At 40.6% G+C, this 22,712-nt stretch overlaps 1 protein-coding gene across 1 annotated transcript; it reads left to right on the forward strand.

Annotated features, from left to right (window-relative positions):
- The first annotated feature begins 4,824 nt into the window (after window positions 1–4,824).
- Window positions 4,825–21,341, forward strand: LOC139133186 (steroid 17-alpha-hydroxylase/17,20 lyase-like). Its single transcript, XM_070699620.1, has 5 exons — window positions 4,825–5,582; window positions 14,020–14,298; window positions 16,306–16,472; window positions 17,041–17,144; window positions 17,593–21,341. The coding sequence occupies exons 1-5, from the start codon at window positions 4,905–4,907 to the stop codon at window positions 17,835–17,837; spliced, it is 1,473 nt and encodes a 490-aa protein (XP_070555721.1). The 5' UTR covers window positions 4,825–4,904; the 3' UTR covers window positions 17,838–21,341.
- Window positions 21,342–22,712: the final 1,371 nt, after the last annotated feature.

Consider the following 22,712-nt stretch of genomic DNA (forward strand, 5'->3'; position numbering starts at 1 on the left):
TCATTTAATACACTGGTCTTCTCCTGTTGCCTACAAAAGGTTTGCGACGGGCTAATTAATTACTGAATGACGTTGTTGCTTTTTTGTTTTTATCACTTCTTTTTTCTCCAATAACGCGATTGGACTAATTTGGGACAATTGGATGGTGAAGTAATGTCGCTTTAAAAATGTAAGTGCATCTGCTTTTCTTTTTAAGTTACACACTTGTTTTTATGAGTAATTTGTAATATTGCGACAATATCGCAATTAGCGGGCACCTAGCCTAACACTTTTAACCCTTTGAACCCTTTTAATGAAATTGTTGACATGTCAGTTGTAAGATAGGAATTTCTGTTGACATGTCAGTTGTAAGATAGGAATTCAAAGAGTCAATTTTAAAGTTTGAATACAGTACATTTTGAATGAGCTGTGAATGTATTTCACACTTTCTATGCTTAACCACATGTCCTGAACTGTTGTACAGAAATGAATGCCAATCATTGATATCAGAGAGGAAAAACCAGTAAATCCAAAACTTTGATGGGTGACCCCCCATCACTAAAGTCAAAAACAACTGAGGGTGATCTCCCCCACCCCCATGAATCCAGCCATCCTATTAAATCTCCTGAGAAGCCATAGAGAGCTATTTTAGCCAAATCTGATGTGTGCAGTGTCTTAGAGGACCTTTTCCTGTAACATTGAAACCATAAAAGCACAGCTAATAATGACGAAAACTGCCTTTTTAAGTGTTATTTTAGTCATAAAAAAGCATCTTTTTAGAGAAAACCTGAGACACAAAGGAAAATAGTTGCATCAATGAGAACGAAAGACATCTTGTCATTTTTCTATCTCTAAAATAAGTCACTGTATCAAATTGTGCATGTTGCATACTGAATTCTCATAGAGACTACAGAAAAGTATCATGCTTTCCATATGAACTGTAGATTTCATAATGGTACACTTTCACTTAGCAAACATCAAGATATCTCTGACATATATCTCTGATTTATTAAAGTATGGCGCCCGAAGGGCGCACCGAAAAATATGAAACATCTTGATATCTCTTATATGTCTTGCATATTAAAGTCATGCACCGGAAGGACGTGCTGAAAAATGTCTGATATATTAAAGTAATGCGCTTGAAGAGCACACTGAAAAATATTGAACATACAGATATCTCTGATATATGTGTGCCTGATATGTATAAGTCGGACGTGCTGAAAAATATATCTGATTATTAAAGTTACGCGCCCGAATGGGGCGCCGAAAAATGCAACTGAATGATGAAATTTGTGGCTGACGCGATGCATTTTAGGCAATGATGAGCCTGTGTCAAAATTCAAAATCACACTGACACCCCCCCCCCCCATTGGGCATTTCAAAAACATGGAGACCCCCCCCCCCATCACTAAAGTCAAAAACAGGGTGACCCCCATGAATCGACCGCCCCAGGCCGAAGAAGAAACTGACAAGTCCCTTATGTGTTTCGAATTTACGCATAAAGATAGAGTACACTTTAAATTAGTTTTGGAACTACACGATTTGAAGAGTGAAGGTGTTCCTGGATGTTGATGTGTATCTGCCTGAAGTACCGAGCGAGTAACCGGTTAACTACCACAAGGGGGCGAGGTTCTCAACGGCATAACAGCGACGCGATGCGTACGGTGTAATGCACTCTGGTCATGGGCTTTAACCACATTGCAACCTACTGTCGGCGACTGAAGCGTGTCTAGCTTTTATTGAGAAGACTCATTTTTCAGTTACCGTGCATTGTCACGCGACAAAATATGAGAGTGGCGCAAAACTTCCGACCGCTTTCAGTGGCGGCGGCACCGTGCAAATACCTTCGGTAACTCTGCTACACGGCGCGATTCATGCCAACACTAATCGCACGTAAACGCTATAGCACGATTCCCGTCACCTTTTTCTTTGCGAAGCCGTAGGGGGTAGTTATCGACAGGGCGCGGATTTCCGTAGGATAGAACGGCCGTCGTGACCCGTAGATAAAAGACGTGTAAAGTGTAGGCGTGAAGAGCGTGGTGTGGTTTATTGAAGTAGGGCGAATCGTGGCCTTCTCGGCCTCTGGTTTCACTTTGCTGAAAACGATTACAAGGCACAATCTGAGAGAATGAAAGGACTTTTCGGCCACAAGTCAGGAGGTCTAACCGTCTCACCGTAACCGCGGTCCTTCTTTATCAGCATCTTTACATAGGCCTGACCGGGGAAATCGGAGATGTTTCCTGAAGCACCGCATAAAGTAGCTTTATGAGCGTGAAATGCCGTGCTACATGAAGATACGCTTTTGTTAAAAAAAGATCTGTGGGGCAGATTAGTAGAAAGCGGTAGGGTGATATGGATGTTTATAACGGCCTCTTCTCGACGGACAGCGCCGTAGAGCTGCATTGACACTTGGTATTTCAGAGAAAATGTAAACTAAAGAAGATACAAGGCTTAAGCAAACACGAGGCGGATGATGAAGCGAAATTCCAAATAGACGTATATACTTTAAAAATTGGACGTCATTATATTATTGAACTGTTCTGTACCAAATACCGTACACTCATTCAAAACCGCGTGGGTGGATCACCTTACGACTCGGAGCGGGTTGGTAATATATTGCGATAACTTTGAAAAGCGAGATATTAGAGCTTCGAAAAAAATCCATCCAGCGTTGACTATAGGGGAAATAAAATCGCCCACTCGTTCCTCTACGCCTTCTGTCAAAAAACTCGTCAACTGATGAATGTCTTTCATTTTCATTCGCTTTTACTTTTATTTTACTACCTTTGTTGTCTTTGTTTACTGGTGACACGGTTTTTATTCTTTGGTAAGTGTTTTATTGTGTGGTGACGTGTTTAAAATATGAGTTTCAGAGGTGGGGTGTATTGGTTCTTTGTGCTGATCCTCTTGTTTGCGCACGGATCTTTGTAAAAAGCGAAATTTACGCAGTGTAGTTGACTTGATCAAACCTTCTGGCGATTGCAAGCTGGCTATTCGTCGCTCTAGATACGAGAATAGGAGACCGTCATAGTGAGTACGGCTGGGGCTCCCCAGTGCAGGGGACGTGGGGGTCACTCAGCCGAAGGAATCCGGAATTTCCCCTACTAGGCATTCTTTGGCGCTCTCAAAAGTCGGGTAAAAAGTTGTAAAACGTGGACAACTTGATAAATTGCTAAGAATGTTTGTTTCGGTCACGACCTCATGAAATTCTTGCCTTAAGACTGACTTGCCACATGTTTACCTCTTGTAATATTAGCGCAGAGCTTCAGTTCAAAAAAGAATACAAAGATAAACTCATGGAATATGAATTCTCGTTTAATTTTACGTTTTATTCACACGTCGTCTTCGAGCGAATAGGTTCAGGAATCACGACAGTGAGTTCTGAAAATATGTAACTTTACCTGTTTCTTTATGAGTCTCTGCATGATCGATGGCTAGTGCTAAAACGAGGCAAGTATTCGCGGCGACGTGGATAATCAAAATGTCAAAAACTAGAAAACCAAACCCGTGCTTAGTGGGACTAGTTTATCTTAAGCGCTACCGGTGTTCCTCGGTTACGCCATGAAAATTCTATGTATATGCATGATACTTAATCACTGGCCTTATTTTGTTCTTATCAAATTGTCCTCTTTTTTTGAGGGGGGTTCAAATTATAAGTTCATCGTCAGATTTGCACAATTCCAAACTTATGTCTATGCAGGGGTGGGGGCTGACGCCAAACGCAATGAGCAATATTTGCTAGGCGCGAGTTTTTTTCCACAATTCAAGTTCTAAAGATTTTTTTCTCTTGCAAACGGCGCATGCTCAATATCAGGTGTAGCACTCAGCCTCAAGTATTCCATCTTCGATTCTCGAACGATTTCTCGTTCTTGCTCCTGTTCTCGTGCTTTACACTCCTACATGTATCATATATATTTTACACATATGCCATAACTAACGAAGGATATGTGGAGAATAATACGAAGGACAACGAATCAAAAATCAATTATACGGAGCCGCCGAGCTTGTCAACTTTAGTTGTTCAAGCTTTGTATTTACGATCAGGGTTGTGGCAGGGTTTCATGGTTGATCTACTTTCTCCTCAGAGATATCGAAATTACATTTTTAAAAGTTAGGAGGGGAAACTTGCCGAACCATTAGAATACGAACCCAACAGAACTTCTAATAGGCAAAAAAAATATGTGAAGTTGTCTGGTTACACAGACCCTGCGTGCGAATGTGGAGTGCATTGCCTTTTCAAGTGTTTGACTTTCTTATAAACGCGTACACGTGCGGGGTCGTTCTGCGGGGGCCACACTGCTTGGGTCGACGGGCGGTCACAACGATAGAGCTGCGTCACCGAACATTGCAACTTGAAAGGGACGGTTGCAAACGCAGCGTCAAAAATTTTGAAAGTAGCGTTCAGAAAGTCCTATAGAATCATAAGGTACGCAGCGAAGGGAAGATGCATTCATAGGTACGAACTGTGTCACGCGACCGGGCACTGACCTGAGATGTCGGTAGTAGCATCAGTCAAAATATACATTGAAAGGGGGGGGGGGGGGGTGTAATATGTGTCAACTTGAACCGGTAAACCGTACTGGGTTGAGCTGCACTGTGTGTATCAGATCTTGTCCAACTTAGTATCGATTAGCTCTTTATGCCTAAAATGGTATGACTTAAGTATCAAAATCCAATTCAAGCCCCGATTGCGAGATTACGCCGTCGCGCTGACGACGCGCTGCCGTCTTCCGCCCGTTATGCTAAGTAGTCGATGCACCTGTGAGGGGGTTTCTCAAGCCAAGCCGGCGGCGCTGTGCACGTGTGGCGTACATATAAACAGCCGATGCGCCTATAGGGAGCATACTGACTTAAGTTGGCAAAGAAAGCACTGGTCCTATGAACGGGCATCTTTCCACAGCGTAGACCTGGTACAACGTGGAGAGATGGACGCGACAACTATACTGCTCATTCTAATCTGCATCATACTTTACGTAACACGATACTCAAAACAGGTGGGCTGGCATCTGCCCCCGGGACCCCCGGCGTTACCGCTGATCGGTAATCTGCCAACACTGTTTGAAAGTGAATCGATCTGGAAAATTTTGAAGAGACTTTCCGAAAGTTACGGCTCGGTCTTCACGCTCTACCTGGGCATGAAGCCGGCGATCGTCCTCAGCGACCACGTGGCTATCAAGGACGCCTTCGTGCGCCAGCCCGATCAGTTCTCGGGCAGGCCGTACGTGTACTCCATAAGTCTCTTGTCGCGTAACAACTGTGGCATCACCTTCGGCGACTACACACCGCAGTGGACGAGACAGCGCAAGTACGTGTCCCTCGCCCTGCACTCGCACACGGCGTTCCGCAACGGCGCGACATCGGCCGAAGAAAAGATACTGGTAGAAGCTGGTCATCTTTTGAAGAACCTATCAGAAAAGCAGTGCAAGCCGGTCGACATCAGCCAAGACATTTACCTCACCGTCATGAACTTCATCTGCAATATCACCTTCAACCAACGGTACAGCGTCGACGACGCGGAATTCAAAATGATCATGCGGGACAATCGACAATCGATCGAGCTACTTGCGCCCGGTGACCCGATTGACGTTCTTCCGATATTAAAGGTAAGCGCTCCGTAATAAACTCAACACTGTAGTACTGTGGTTCCCGTTTGTTCACCTGGAATATTACAATGCGAATGTTGCGCTGCTCTGCTGCGCATGATCACCCGCAGTTGATTTTCGCGCTATATTTCATATTCCAGTAACATTCACTGATGTTTTATAGGCTGCTAGCTGCATGGCCACTTTTTGGCCTTGGATTTGCAATGACGTTACTGTCGTCAAAGCAATCTGCTCCGAGATTATACAAAAGTCCCATGTAATGACTCTGACAACATAAAAACAATGGCGAAATATTGCATCTCATGTATTTTTTCTCCAAAATTGATCTTGTGAAATTAAGAAATTCTTAAATTAAAGAAAAAAAAAAACAAGTTATCGTAGGCTCGACCCATGGGCCGATCCGACTTTAAATACTGTTCGTACTTCTCGGATAAAAGCTTGACGTCACGATCTTCCCTATCAGCCATTAGAATGTGTACGCGCTCGTTAAATTGTCAATTATTGACATTCGGACCAAATATTTTGTTTTGTTGGACAGGTGTGGTATAATATCAAGGGTGATTTTAAGTCGCAGCTTTCATAAGTTACCAGTAATACAAGAAACTTTTTATTCATGGGAGCGTTTCACCATTAAAATGCACGATAGTTGAAATAATTTATATGACCGTGATTATATCTTTGTTTGACAGAATGTGTTGCTTCGTATACGGTGAGTAAGATTAATCGTCGAAGCGGATTGTCACACGTAGAGTTCAGAAACCCCGCGTACTAGAACGACAAAAATGCGCACTGAATAGATGGCAGGTCAGTCGGTCAGTGCATCGTTTGAATGGCGATTGTACAAGGCATATACCTATCGGTGGTAGTATATACCGGATAATTAGACGATAATTCTACATATAGTCCCACTTAATTTTGTTTTTGCGTTGATCTTTATATTGAAGTCAATCGATCATATCATCTGGAATTGCTGGCAGTTATCATGTACAGATAATTGCCAATGTTTTGCATCGAGTCAAAATTCTCCACGCTGCCACCAGTGCTATACATACTATGTCTTTGGCACATTGGCTGATACAGTTTGCATCTTAGCTATTGCCGCTGATCACTCGAGAAAAGCATTATGATAAAGATTTTATATGGGCTCAGAAAGCATTTCATTTATGACACAGTCTAGTGATTATTTGAATGGGTGTGTGTGCTGTGAAAATTAACTTAGACACTGCTTTGAAATTTCGAAAGTGTGGGTATAGAATTTTTAAAAATAAATACTATGTGCAATTTTCTGAAGTTTAAAAATATAATTATTGATAAAAAGAATATTTTAATCAGACGCAACGATATTTATGCATATCTTAGGCGAACCTACGAGGCGCTAAATTTAAAAAAATTAATTTACACAATCACCCTTATTTCAGAGATAGAACAGCTAGGAAATGTATATAGAGAGGAATTTTATATATATATATATATATATATATATATATATATATATATATATATATATATATATATATATATATATTATATATATATATATATTAAAATTCCTCTCTATATACATTTCCTAGCTGTTCTATCTCTGATATAAGGGTGATTGTGTAAATTGATTTTTTTACATTTAGCGCCTCGGACAAACCAAACAAGATCATTTGACCTATTCGATTCGGGAAAAATCTTCTATCTGTCTATCTGTACTTATGTATGCATGTACACACGTACACACGTATACCCATGTAGTATTTTCAATTTCTCTTATATCACCGAGTGAGACTTAAAAGTTTGTTCGTGTTTCTATCTAATCTTACTCTTGTCAATTAATGTACGCATCTATGAGTTCTGCGACAACATTTCGTTTACAGTTATCATTCCATGTGTACTGCTGCATGCTGGTATATACTCGTTTCCTGGTGTAGAACAGCAGGTATGTGTACACATTCGCATGTGAATTGCCCTCAGCACATCGCCTGATCAATACTTAATAGGAAATTCGCATTTGGTTTGCACATTTCTACAAAGCTTGGAATAAGTAAGCGCACGTCAGTTTAGAGCGATAGTTTCCGTTGATCATTCTGGTTTCAGGTAATGCGGGGTACATATATACGCATTCCCGCCGCACACAAGGACTCTTACATGATGACGTCATCAACTTTGCGATTATCGCAAAATGCTATGACGTCAGTGAAATCATAAGGCCTGTATTCATATCCCCATAATATCCTTTTCCGGTTTACCAATGTTCTATCGATTGCCTGTTAGGGTGGAAATTTCCATGAATGGTTGAAATTTGTATTCGGAAGAAAAACATCCTGCTTGTGTTTGCTCAGTGTTGTTGCATTTTTCTGTTGTCAGAACGCACACATGATTGTATTCAGTCGACGGCCACACGCATGCAGTCGTTTTGCACGTTACACAGCCATGGGAAAACGGGAGCATGTAGAGCTAAAAAGTACATGTAAGCTTATCATTAGTTGTAGCCACTTCTTGATTCCTCAACACGTACTATAATCAATGACGCGTTACGTTTGTTCGGAATCGGTCCAAATTGCCGAAGTTGTCAGCCGGAATGGGGTCATGTGATGTCACAATGACTCGGTGCACTTTGTTCTCTACCGTCCCATGGTACAAACAGCACTCTCCCCTCCTACCTTTCCCCCAAAGCCATGGCACCTACCGATACCCTTTTTCCGTTTCACAGCTACTGTAGGAACTTTATTTCTTCAGAAAACCGCAGCACCCCTGAAAAACTGGTGAACCAAACTGTGAGCAATTAGTTTAATATTTACCCCTCTTAGGGGTCAAAACTTCCTGGAATGTCAGGCACCTCAAATCGTTTTGCCCAGCACCAACCACTCTTCATTTGTGCCCGGCTCTTTCTCCACTGTCGATTGGCTCGCGGCCCGTACCCCTTTTTGGAGGGACCGTGATTTGCTATAATATCAACGTTGCTGAGCAGGTGTGTACCGTGACACTGTGCGCAAAAAATGCGCGCAGTTTGGACAGTTCCGGTTTTTTGGTTTCGCTTCGTTTTCCCCTGGCTGGCAGCTTCGTTTAATCACAGTTCCACAAACCGTGGTTGAAATGCGCCCGCTGAACATGCTGAAGGGCGACGCGAATCTCGACGGACAAATAAAATTGTGGAGAAATTAGGAACGGAGGGTAAATTGCTGCCGGGAACGGTAGCAGTTGTCCTTGATGCCTTTGCCGGCCAATGGTCAGGTTTGGGTTACGCTGGCCCCCTGTCTAAGCTTTAGTTTAGTTCACTACTATCTCAGGATGTGTGTTTGTATGTGCTTATTAATCATTCATAGAACTCCAAACGAGTTCTGATTGCTTTTTGTGAAGAGGGGAGGGGGGGGGGTATGATCCTGTGTTCTACAGGTGTGACGGAATATACATACGAGCTCGTCAGACTTTTCTCTGTGAATGAAAGGCCATGGAAATGCTGTTCTCGGGGGAGCAGATCAAGCGAGCCGAGAACCGAGCAGTAGCATTCAGTGACAGTTTTCGTCAAGACGATAGATTTTGGAAGAAAGTGGCAAAGCGGATGATTGTCTTCTTATGAATGGTGCATCGATGACGATTGTGGTATCATGATGATTGGATTACTTCAGTGAAGCCCTGCTTTGGAAAGATGCTCCCGGCAAAGTTTTTATTTCCTCAATGCGTGGGCGCTCTACATTCATGTTCCACAATTTGCTATCATTTTTTCCCATCTCACTCAGCCTATTTTTCCTAAAAACTGCCTCGACAATAGAGGAAATATCCGAATCAAGAAAAAAGAGATTAAATTTCAGAGTGCATATCACTTTTAAAATCCCCTCTCACCCGGGAACATTTGTCTAAAAACCTCAAAAACATACGTAATGCTCGATATGACGCAGAGAGTTGGCTTTATCAATTACAAACTATCGGTTCCTGGTTCGTAGTCCGCTACGAAAGCAGTTCATCGAACTGTTGTATCGTAAATGTCAATTTAGCCTCATCTCCAGTTAAGAGGTTTTACCCTAGACACAACTACGATTACCTCTGCAAGAACGGCAATGTGCACTGATAGGCGTGAGTTTGTCTCAGATTCACACATTTCAGCGATCGTCACATGACTGTCTCTCTGTCTCTCTCGCTCTGTCTTTCTCTGTCTGTCTCTTTTTGTCTGTCTGTCTGTCTGTCTGCCTGTCTGTCTGTCTGTCTGTCTGTCTGTCTGTCTGTCTGTCTCCATACATTCATATTATGTAATCATATAGATATAAGTGTATGTATGTATGTTGTAACATATATGCGTGTGTGTGTGTGTGTGTGTGTGTATATATATATATATATATATATATATATATATATATATATATATATATATATATACGTATATGATATATGCGTGAGTCTGTGTGAGTATGACGGTGTATGTGTGTGTGTCTTGTATGTTTGTGCGCGCTTGCGTTTGAACAAGCTAATGTGGTTGGTAGTTTTGGTCTTCTAATATACATTCATCTAACGATCGCTTTGTAACAAAAGTAAAACTTTGCTTATTGTTGTGCTTTTTGGACAGTCATAGCGGTAAAGTATGATTTTAAATTGTCGTACTCTACCGATTTCCTTTTTATCACTTCTATCGCCCTCAAAAACCGAAGGCACTCTTTTGTCGAATAGAGTTCGGCCCTGAATAATTGTGTTACTGTACGAAAGTTCGACGCACTATCTTATCTCTGCGGTTGCGACGAAGATATGCGTCATGATGTGACTGATGGACATCATTTTTCGCCACAGAACATATAGTTCGTGTATGTATGCACACAAATCTGTACACTTTTTCGCCGTATTCTTTACATGGAATGGCGCAAAGACTCCTATGGAAGGAGGCTAATAAAATATATGAGGACCGGATGAACAAACGAAAAAAAGGTGTGAGCGAAAAATTACTGCATGTTATTCCAAGTAAAATATTTTCAAATTGGTACAACTTGAAGGTGTTACTAATATTAATAACAATCTTTAGTACTAATCCATGTAGAATCACAATCGCGAAGGAGGTAAGTACGAAGTGTATGTCACCACTAACGCCAAAAGGTCGCTCCAGCGGAGGGCGGTGTCTTTGAGAGACTTTTTATGCCTTATTGGAAACTGCAAGAGCTACTGTGAAACCAGGTTGACGAAGCAGCAAAGGGAAAACCCGCAGACCTAATTATCTTCTCCGAGTGTGACTTTTAATGACTTTTTTCACATGAGGCCATTGCGACAACCATAATAAAAGTACTCTCCATATGGCTTAGAGATATGGTGTAAATCATTTTCTCGCGTTGGTTGCAAAGTTAGGGACGTTTAAGGACTTAACTGTACCAAAGGCACATTTTTTTCAAATTGTAAGCACAGAAATATTCCTTGCCATAACTTTTCAAAACTCTTTCCAAAGAGTTTTTGCACAAATCTTAATTTCACGCTGCGTACTCAAGACGAATTGTATTTGATTATATTTGCCCGGGGTGCACGTGAGGCGGTCCGAGGAATTTTCAGCCAAGTTTCAAAGGTGATAGTATGGGGAGGGTAGCATTAACTTGCAGTGTAGATTAGGTGAATGTAGCGTTACCCTCCGTTCGGTTCTGCTTGGATCACGAAAGATGGCAAGTTACGTTTGTACGATTGCGGCTATCATTTTTTTAATGAGCGGCACAGGTCGACATAGTTGGTTGATTAAAATACGGTCGACAAGCCAGGAACCGAAACTTTTGTTGGTTTTATTACGAACCGGCAGTTGCTTTTTATACGCGAGGTCATCTTTCTTCAATAAAGGGGTGAAAGCTTGTTCAGGAGGTGGCAGTGATATATCGAAGACTTCCGGTCCCCATTACAACAAGTCTATAGTAAGGTAAAGACAACACTAACGTGCGAGGGGTCTATGAACTTATTTCTCAGTTGTTGACCCTTGACCCTGGCAATCGTCACTTAACCTGCAAAACTCTGCATGTTGCGGCCTCGGTTTCTTATGCAGGCTATCAAACGCTCTGGCTCGCTGAACCCAAACTTCCAGCAATAACCTTGTTGTCTAGATCTGTTATAAATCGGGGTGTATTTTGTGAGCACGCGCTTTCTAACGAACAAATTCTTATAAAAACACATTTTTACAATGAGGACTCTGACACAGATAGGTTGAAGTACTCCAAGGCCGATTTCAAAAGTCCCCGCTGGCTGAACCCGTAACCTCATTGTGCTACGTCGCCTTACGTGTATGTAGTGCGTGCATGCTTTCAAGTGAACAAATTCTTGTAATAGGTTATTATATTAGAGGGTTTTGACACCTATCAGATCGAAACGTAACACATATACTGATTTTCATTGTTGTTCACCAAGATAACACAACTTGGTACGGCGTAATTGACATAGGTTTGACGAGAGACTGTCTCAATATAGATATATGCCGTACCGTGAGCTGAGCAGACGCAGGATCGTGGAATAAATTGATGCCGATAACGGACAAATTGTGGCACAATCGAAACAAACAACGCAATTAAATACAGGTACGAACACAAACGGCGACGCCAATTAAATTCAGGTACTTACATACCCGAGATGTTCAATAACAAGTCTACGATAATGCACTGCCTAATAATGGACCGCGTACCGGATACAACGGCTGCGTCGTGACAAGGTGGAAGTTTGAGAGATCAAGCGAGCCGACACGTACCTTAGGGTACGGGCTACAGCTCAACTTGCTTCGCTTTTCATTCGCCACGTCATTACCACATCAAAATTCCGAAATCCCTTCCGAACAAGGGGGCGCCAGGTACTTGCGGACTCCATACTTACTAAAATTACACACACGTAAAACCTACTCTAGTTGAGCTTTTCACCTTCTCGGCCGCCTATCTCATCACCTGTCTCGTTTGCTTACGGAATGCGAGGTGAGAAGCCGTGCATCTCAATGTGCATGCACTATTAATCGTCTATTTCGTCCAGTTTCTACTGCACCCCTCTCCTCGGCCGGTCAAACCGCTTTCCGCCCCAAGCAACATACCGCTCATAAATTCTCAGCGCCTTTTCCCGAGTATTCTTTCTTCTGATGCGCTATCATACCTTTCCATTCAGCGCTGGCATCCACGGCTTTCACGAGCACCGTCCTTCCGTTTCCTGTTATTTTCCGCTATGTTGAACTTTGCATGGGTTAGTAACCGAGCTGTATCCGAAGCTATCATGTTGTCTGTCCGACTGCACGTACGAAATATCTGTCAACATTAAACTCGACCGGTTAGCGATTATACAAGTTGCGTTCCCGTGCGTATGAATGCATCGCGTGCGATCGGATGATCTTATTACCAAATTAAAAAGATAATAAGGCGAGCGTACTTGGCAGTTGTAAATTACAAATACTGAGCAATGCAGTAAACAGCAAAAGAGTATCATCTATGTATTGTTACAATCACGCCCGTGGGCAGTGGCAGTCGTACTTCAAAACAACATTGCATTATGCAAATTGATCATTAGTATGCATACCTCGCCATCGGATGAACGACCCTTTCTCAAGATTTCCTTTCTTTATGATTCAACTTGCAAAGTTGTTCAGTCTTGAGTCTCTTGCACTGGGAGGAAAATCTGTCCAAGGGTAGTAACAGATAACCTGGATTATAATGGACAGGGATGGAGAGGGACAGGCGTGAACTTACAATCCGAGCAAGATCGTTTCAGTGCGTGGAAAGCCGTTGGGACTACAACCGTAACTTTTGATAACAGTGGTGAATGAAAAGTGACCCATGCGGGACTCGATAACGATGCGGGACTTTGATAACGTTTACATTATTTTGAGTTCTCCTCCCAAAGATAATATGTTGAAATAAAAAATATATAAGTCTTGCCAACACAACACAGTGTGTGCAATCTGCCGCGAATGACCTTTGACCAATGTCTTCTAGTCCAGAATAAAATTTAGTCATCAACAATGATTGCATCGTACCAATATATGTTGGTGGCGCATACGCGCAAACACTGCGATCTGATTGGTCAAGACGTGAAAACAACCGTGCTATATTCGCAAGATAGCACGGTTGTGACAGGCACGAGCTCTCAGCCAGAGGAAAAAATCCTTTTAACGTTTCAGGCCAGAATTTCAATTTAATATTATGATATAATAGCAATAAATCACCTATGCAACGGGTACCACTCAATTTGACCAGTTCACTCCATATATGCACTCGCTATTGATCGTGCTCACATGTCGTGAACTGGTCAAAATCTCGTGGTATACCGTCGCTGCGTGTTGTGTATTCCTCGATTATTGCATCCACGAAGCCGTACAAACAAGCAGATAACTAATGATTTCGAAATAAATGTGGAGTAGAACAAGAAAAGTTAACAGAGTTTTAAAATACACCAAAAGTTATATCCGAATGACCTTTGACCTTTTAGTAGTATCTCTAACCTGCTTTGTGCGTTTTCAAATAATTACATGCAGGTGTTTCCAAACAGAAGACTGCGCTTGATCGAAGAGCTGGTCTCACGACGAGATAAGCTGCTGCAGACGAAATTTCAAGAGCATTTGGCGACCTTTGACCCTTCAAACATACGGGACATCACTGATGCCCTTCTGAAGGCCATGAAAGACTCCGGAAACTGTAAGGATGTCAATGAAGATCTGGTTGTCATGACAATATGGGAAATCTTCACTGGCGGCTTTCAGACCATTTCAGAGACGATGAAATGGGCTATCGCGTACATAGTGAACTATCAAGAGGTAAAGAGTTCTTTTTATCTATTCTAATGTATGATTTTTTTACCAAACCTTGCCTCTGTATGGATCAAAAGTTCACTATCCGCTGTATTCAACCTGATGACCTCATGTTTACAAATTTCCATTTTGACAGTATATATCTCATAGCTTTCTCTGAAGCTCTGGGTGCCACTGATCTATGTCCCGAAGCCTCTATGAGATATCTTTCTGTGCATCTCTGTGTCGGTCTCTCAAATCAGTTCACCTCCCACCGTTTCCGAGACATCTTTTCTCCGATGAAATGCATCAAAGCAATTTCCTCTACAGCAACGTTAAATGCAGCTTTGAATTCATTTTTAAATATCATCACCTTTTCATCAAGTTTCTTCAATATCTGAGACCATCGGGTAACTCGAGAGCCGCTTTTGTTCGGCACCTTTTATTTGGCTATTTTTTACAACCTCATGAATGAAGGAGACTTTCTTACCCATTATCACTAGCTCGTTAAGTCCATTCAGTAAAATGGAAACCGTCTTTGGGTTATCAGATAGTGTATTGGAGATAACGTGGGCGGGAAATGAATGTTAGTCCTGACGACAGTCGCTACATTTATCGTTCGCAGTCCTAAAAATGCTCTAGGCTCCAGAATGTGATGTAAACGAACTTCAAATCTGTAGACGTCATGAAAGGTTCTTGGCCTGAACGTTCAGTATCGGTCTTTAAAACATTGCACTTTTATTCGGGATTTGTTGCTAGTTAGATATACTTTTCCAGAATTTTGTCAAAGGCACTCACAGTGCCTTTCGTTAGTACCTTCTATGTCACGCGTGATGAGCGTATTTACCTCCATGAGTCTTGTTCATATTTCAAGGTAGTATGCACCTCGAAAGTAAAAGACTTTCACTTTTGCTCAAATTTCCTCAAAGAATATTTCAATCATTCTCTTTCAAATGAAAGACTAGAAATCAGGGCTCACCGCGCGTGCAAATTTTGGAACTGGAGTAACAAATTACTCACGATATTTGAAATTCAAAATGGCCGCCATACCTGTGTTAACTCTATGGAGAAAAAATTAGATTTTCCATTTTCGAAAAACTAAGCCGGTAAAAAGTTTTATTACACCAGGAGCTTTAAAATGAACCCCCACAAGTGGTAGTTTAGAAAAGAATTGACAAAGTTTGAGAGTCCGAATATCTGTCCCCGAGGCGTGTTCTACCTTATTAAGTTAATTATTTGGAACAGCGTCATCATTGAGAAGTAATGTCTGTTTCAAGTATGATAACTTTACCCAAGAAATATGACTCCGTGAATAGTGAAAGTACCCGCATCATGAAATTCATTTGGCATCATTGATACAGTTTCAATAGAAAACATTGAACAGAGCCTCCACAATCTAATTATCACCCATAGGGAAATCCGTTTCTGCAATCAAATCTTTAATCTCAGGCGCTTTAAATAAAATTCTTTGTTTGCCGTCCGCGAGCTGATAGGCTTTTAGAGAAAATTAAGAAAACAAACACAATGTGAACACTATTGCAAATAAGTATATTATTTTTCGAAAAGAAACCAAATTAAAAATTGACCTTATGTTAATACACTCGTGTTTTTTGTCTCTGTCTGTTTTTTTTCCATGGCTGGCTGGTAGGTTTTTCAAAAATCCAAGGACGGCAAACAAAGAATTTTCTTTAAATGACCTTACTTGACGCACAATACAATACAATACAATACAATACAATACAATACAATACAATACAATACAATACAATACAATACAATACAATACAATACAATACAATTCAACATAAAACAATACAATTCAATATAGTATAACATAAAACAATACAATACTGCTACACAATTTTTTGCAATGCAAGTAAAATTACAGCTAACAGCATACATTACTTAAATGTCAAAGTCTCTATTCGTGTATGTTTTGCGTGGGTTGCCATATTAAATTAATGCTTTTAATTTCAGTGGCGCTGAAGTCAACATGTGTCTAATTTTCGAGTAAATCTTGTTCGTTTATTGTAGGTACAAGTCAAGATACGCACTGATATGGCAAACGTCATAGGCAGCCGGTTGCCGAAATGGAGTGACAAAGCCTCACTACCGTATCTCTACGCCACTGTCCTGGAGATATTGCGTTGTAGTTCCATTTCGTCACTGAACGCACCACACTGCACAACGGAAGATACTAAGTAAGTTTTTACCTAATATGCCGAATTCGAAAGAACTTATCTTTTTTTTCCATCAGTCATAGTTAACTTTCTCTACAGGCGAGAACTGCAACTTACTCGAGGTCGAGATTAATCTTCTGAAAAACGGAGCAACATGCATTGTCATCATGCACTATTGTATAAAGGGCGGGGCGCTCGCCTGCCATCCGAGAAAGCGCCCCCTTCGGCAATATCGTTATCAGCCGCCTGTTACTTCGGAGAAGCATAATGCGGCGGGCGCAAATAGGGCAAACGCTTCACGGTGCCTAGACAATATACAAACGCGATGCCTTCGAACAAGTGAGAAGACCCATCTAGAAACCTTCGCTAAAATACTATTTAACAATACTCGAATATACTCTTATTATGTAGCCTACACTTGATAGGCTTACACATTGCAAGTGGTCGATAGTGAAAGACGCACGGATTAACATCCGTATCTCCTTAGACCTTTACTTTCAATTCTTGGTTTCACGGGTTTACAGTACTGTACTAGTTCGTCTCGCTACAAACAAGAAACCATCACAGCCATTCTCTAACTCTGTTTCAGATTCCGAGGATACCACATTCCGAAAGACACTATGGTAATGTGCAATCTCTGGTGGGTACACCACGACCCAAAGTACTGGAAGGAGCCCATGAAATTCGACCCCGGTAAGGATTTTTAACCAAGGGAGGGCGCTATCACTTGTTGAGTCTCCGTCGTGAAACGTGACGTAAAAAGACATTTTCCCAGAGGGGGCATTTAAAGGGATACAGTCAAAGGTCGTATGGGACCCACACTACCAAAGAACACACTGTATCCAAGGTTCGATTTTAATTGATGAAAGTTAAAACATGTCTGTCATAATCTACATCGTATGATTAATGTTGCAGCTATGATAATGAGGTGCATATCGTGCACAAAATACATTGTTTTTAAACAAGAAACTCGCACAGGCGCAGCTCCGACGACGGTTCCCTTTAAATATTTAACCGTCGCTTAAAACACGACGAAATGTTCTACATTTATTTATTTTGAGCAAAAAATACTGAAATGTGACGAGTTGAAAGCTGAAAGGTATTTCTTTTCTGACTTTATTCTTTTTGTACTCCGATACAGCTCGGTTCTTGAACGAGGAAGGCGAGGTTGTCGTCCCGCCAAGTTTTCTCCCTTTCTCCGCTGGGCGTCGCTCTTGTATGGGTGAGAAACTGTCCAAGATGGAGCTGTTCCTGTTCCTTGGCTGCCTGATTCAGAGGTTTCATTTCGGGGACGTGCCTGGGGAGCCTTTCCCAGACTTGGAGCCAATTCCGAGTAATATGTTTAGACTGGTAAAGCCATACAAAGTTTATTTAACCCCTTGTTGAGGGCGTACTGCCGTGGGGATTTTTCACCGTTATGTCAGTGACGGTCAGCGTTTCAAAAGCAACATTCTTTGAGATTCTGTTCGTTGCTCTAATATAAAAGGAATGACAATAGTAAAGGCTTTAATTCTTGATATATGGTAGAGCAATAATGTGCTCAGAGAGAATTCTGGAAAAAAAGACGACGACACAGGCACTTTCGTCGGAATTTTGTTTCGCAGGGACTTCAAATTTTACGCTATTTATTTCGTGACGTAAAAGGATAGCAATATTTCAAAGCTGATTGGTGTATTAGGAATGCTTCCGCACAGGATTGCGATCTGTACTCTCCTAAATCCAAAGCGAATGCCGTTTATCACAAATTACACCCACAATTAGGAACGGGTATCTGATAGACTACGTAGTGGTCTATTTTTGTCTGTGCGTTCAAATTGCCTTCGCCAAATGTCAATTTCTGTGACTTTCAATACAATGGGATCGTCTTGATCACAATGTCGGCGAAGGCGGACCGGCAATTTTTGGAAAGGTCACGTCGAAAAGATTGCCCCGTCTTCATGCTCATTTTAAATGAACCATAAGAAAAACGTCAATTTGTAGAGACTCTTCGGCTCGTCTCCTTATTTCACCGAGTCATCGCCAGACGCACGTCTGTAGTACACACATTGTTTGTAAATTTTAGTGTGTCTCTGTAATTAATATATAAATACGTATCAAGTCTATAATTGTAAATACTTTGCTAACACTGTAGTCAGCTGGGCCTATTTGAATGTTAATATTCTAGGCTAAATTTAAAGGAATCCATGGGAAAATTTTCTACTCGTATATGTATACTGAAACATCTAAATGTTTTTTGGAATAACAGGTATGAACTCACACTAACACTCCAAGATTATTTTAAAGTTGAAACTGGGATTGATATTAGAATTCGCCTCGGGGACAGATATACGGACTTTTAAACTTTTGCTTTTTTGTCTACTTCTTTTGGTGGGCGCGTTTTGAAGTTCTAGGAGTAAATGAAGTGTTCCCCGGTTTATTTTTGTGAAAATCGGAAATGTAATTCTCCCCATAGAGTTAAAACAGAGTTGGCGGTCATTCTAAATTTCGAATGACTGTCCGTAAATATTTTATTGGGTAATTTGTTTCTCTGGTGCCAAATTCTGCACGGTGACCCCTGATTTCTAGTCTCGATTGCGAAGGGGTCAGGTCTAAGGTTTCTTTACGGAAATTTTGAACAAAAGTTTATGTCTAATAAATTTCGAGGCGCGTATTGCCTTGAGAGCAAAAATCTAATTGAATGAAAACAATTTTTGCTGGAATGCCATGGAAGAAGTCAGTATATTGCACGACGTTATCAAAAGGACGGCACTTTTTGAAAATGACCGCAAATTTTTGAAGATTAACCTGTAAGGTAAGGGAAACGTTTAGGATCAGTAGATAGAAAATACCATAGGTTAGATTTCCAAAAGTGTAAATATTTGTTTGTTCCGTAATAATGTCGTATTTGTCGTTTTGCAGTTACTCTGTCTATTTTTATTATATAGTGACTTTTTATAAACTAACAATTTTGGCGCACAATGCAATGTTAATATGGGTTTACAGCTTTGTAGACATTTCATGCGATACAAACGCACAGGGTTTTTTGTTGAGGTAGAATGCATCTCGGGAACAGAACAGTCAAATTTTTGCAAATACTGCTTTCGTATACGACTTGTGGGGGCTCATTTTGAAGCTGACTGAGTGAAAAGAGTCTTGTAAACTGATTTTCTCCGTAGAGTTACATGTCAACCCGTCGGGTGGCGGCCATTTTTGAATTTCAAATGTCAATAAATATTTGATAATCTGCTTCTCCAGTACGAAACGCGCACGCTGACCTCCAGATTGTTATTCTTGATATAGAAAAAGAAGGGTTGAAAGTTGTTTTGAGAAAAGTTTCAGCAAAAGTGTAAGTGTTTCAATTTCGAGGCGCATACTACCTTGATGATCATTGGTGACGATGTTATGGTCAAAGTTAAGCATTCCACTTGAACTACTCTTTGTAAGATGATATATATAGTCTTAAAAACAAGTGTTTCTTATCGCAGCTTTTTCAAAGCTATCATTCGGGAATGACCGACGCAGAGTCGGTAAACCTCCTCAGTAGTTTCAATTAAAAATATAAGTAGGGACGTATCGTTTAAGTACCGAGATTGCCTTTGAGGGCGCAGTGAATGTACGGTGAAGTTAATAACACCCAACAAATGTACAGATTGCTAGTTCGCTGTTCAATGTCTGTTATTTATAGTCTTGTCAACGATGCGAAAAATGTTTTCGGTTGTTCGTAACGTGATTTGCATTTTCAGTTTCCTTCGTCCCTTGTTCGAGTGACTGACGAAGATTTCTTTGTATATTTGTGTTATTTGTAGCAGTTGCTAAGAGAGAATTAATGATTTCCACATTTTCAAGGTACATTCCCAGTCAGAGAAAATCTGATGATAATCAATGTGTTCGACAGATCTTTGTCAGTCTTTATTCCATACATGTAATGATTTTGTATCCAGTGTTTTTACAAGCATGACAGAGGGAGTCATTTATATAGCATACACACATTTGAGCTTACTCTTAGAGACATGCATGATGTGTGTAGAAATAAGAAAAAATCGAAGGGTTCAATTTCTTGATTCGATAGAAACCATACGTTTGCCTATTTATTTGCACGCAAAAAGGGTATGGAAACGGAACCAACTCACCTCGAAGATATACATACACAACAAACCGACGAATGGCAAGACAAATGATAAGTATGTTTATAATAACATTGCGCTATTCAACGTTTTACTTGTGGAGGCCTTACAAATTGCATACATAGTGTTGAATATGGAAAGGCTAACCCATCAACATTGTGTCTGGTAGTAAGATTGAGACAACTGTGCGTCTTAGCGCCCTCTTTCACTTACGGAAGCACATCCTTTCAGTAATGGCTGCTGCCTCAGTATGTCTGCTTCGGATTCACTTTTAACATTTTAAATTACACTATAAAGCATTGACTTGACATTGGACATTCTTTGGATCTCTGTAATGAAGATTTTCTAATAAAGGTTAGCGCCGGTTCCTTTGTTGTAACTTTTTACTAAATTTATCAAATAGGTCGCTACGAAAAATTACAGTGACTGATATCGTCATGCTGGGTTTGAGGCCGCAATGTGTTAGCTCTTACGGTCGAAAATTATTTGTACGTAGGGCTGGCGACTAACATAAGATAACAATTCAAGAATAATATACAGCATATAAGTTTTAATGTTTCAGCCTCTCCATATTTAAACAATAAGATATTCACATTTACTTTAAAAAGTATTAATTAATTTCACTTGAAGATGCATTAACTTTATATAAGTTTGTATATTTGTACTTTAAATAGGGTGGAGATTGTCATATATTTATTTCTGTATATTCCATCCCCAATGCTTTCTGTCTGATTGTATCGATTTTTCCGATATATGGCACAATAAAGTTATATATATGTCGTACTCCTAACATTCTCAAAGGACATCATCTGAAGAAAACATGATCTGAGAGAGAGAGAGAGAGGAGAAGAGAGAGAGAGAGAGAGAGAGAGAGAGAGAGAGAGAGAGAGAGAGAGAGAGAGAGAGAGAGAGAGAGAGAGAGAGAGAGAGAGAGAGAGAGAGAGAGAACTGATACATGTATGAGAGAGACAGACAGAGAGAGACAGGCAGACAGAGACAGAGAAAGACAGAGAAACAGACAGTGTGTTTATGTGTATCAAGAAAGTATAAGTATGCTATTGTCATGGCCTAGGGAAGGGTGGTTGTAGCTTTTACAATTATGGTGGATCAATTAATGTTTGACTACAAAGTTTTTCAGAATGTGCCAAAGCACACTGACTCCCCAGAACATAAAAATACAAATTTTGTTGGAAATGTAAAATGCCGAATTGAAGTTGTCAACTTACCGTATATTGTTGTTGACGTTCGTTGCTGTCCAGCCCATGTGTGCCCACAGGTTTGTAATAACGTAAAGGAGAATCGCACGTCTCGATTCAGTACAAACTCAAACATGATTAAGTGATCCGCCATTATCAAAGCGGACAGGACTTCTCACAGAAGCCGGTAGCTAGTCTACCAAAACAACAACAGCTGCACACATATTTTGCATTTATTGTAAAAGTGCGTCTCTGTCCATTGCACAGCGCCAAGAGTCACACTGTGACAATTTATCCGTTTGTGACGTGTTCCACACGTAACGATTCCATGGCAGATATTTCGAGAAGTCGCATGATCATGTGTCCAAGAATCTCATGTGGTCACTATTAGTCAAAGCAAAGGTCGTCATTACTTCACGGTCCAGTAATGTGAAATTCAGAACAATTTACCTTTAAATACAGCATAGTGTGTTTTAACGTTTGCATCAAGGTTTTTACATTTTCAGTACAGGTAAGTCACTCTAACAAAATGTATATCGATATGTCATGGCATTCGAGATGACACGATATAGTGAATTTTGCCCACATGGTACCAGTTAATAATCTTTTATCAAATTACCCGGATTATTCACCATGTTATGTAGTGATCATTTTTCTAGATAGTAGTTTTTGCACAAGTTACAATATTACATAAACATGTTTACAACATATCTCAACAATAGTATAAAGTTGAAGCGTTCTGATGAATATCTCAGAAAATATACATTCACTTCTGCTTACCTTCTCTTCATTTCTCTCCCAGAAGAATTTTCTCTCTGATTCATTAGCATTAAAACTGCGACAGGGTGTTTTTTGTTAAGGTGGAGGTCTACTCAGAATTAGAAGTATCGTCATTTTTTCTGATTTTTGCATATGTTGTGGCCTGATCAATTATATTAACAAAAATAAACAGAAAAGGGGGG

This window comes from Ptychodera flava, chromosome 5 (genome assembly GCF_041260155.1).
Source record: "Ptychodera flava strain L36383 chromosome 5, AS_Pfla_20210202, whole genome shotgun sequence".
Taxonomy (NCBI): Eukaryota; Metazoa; Hemichordata; class Enteropneusta; family Ptychoderidae; genus Ptychodera; species Ptychodera flava.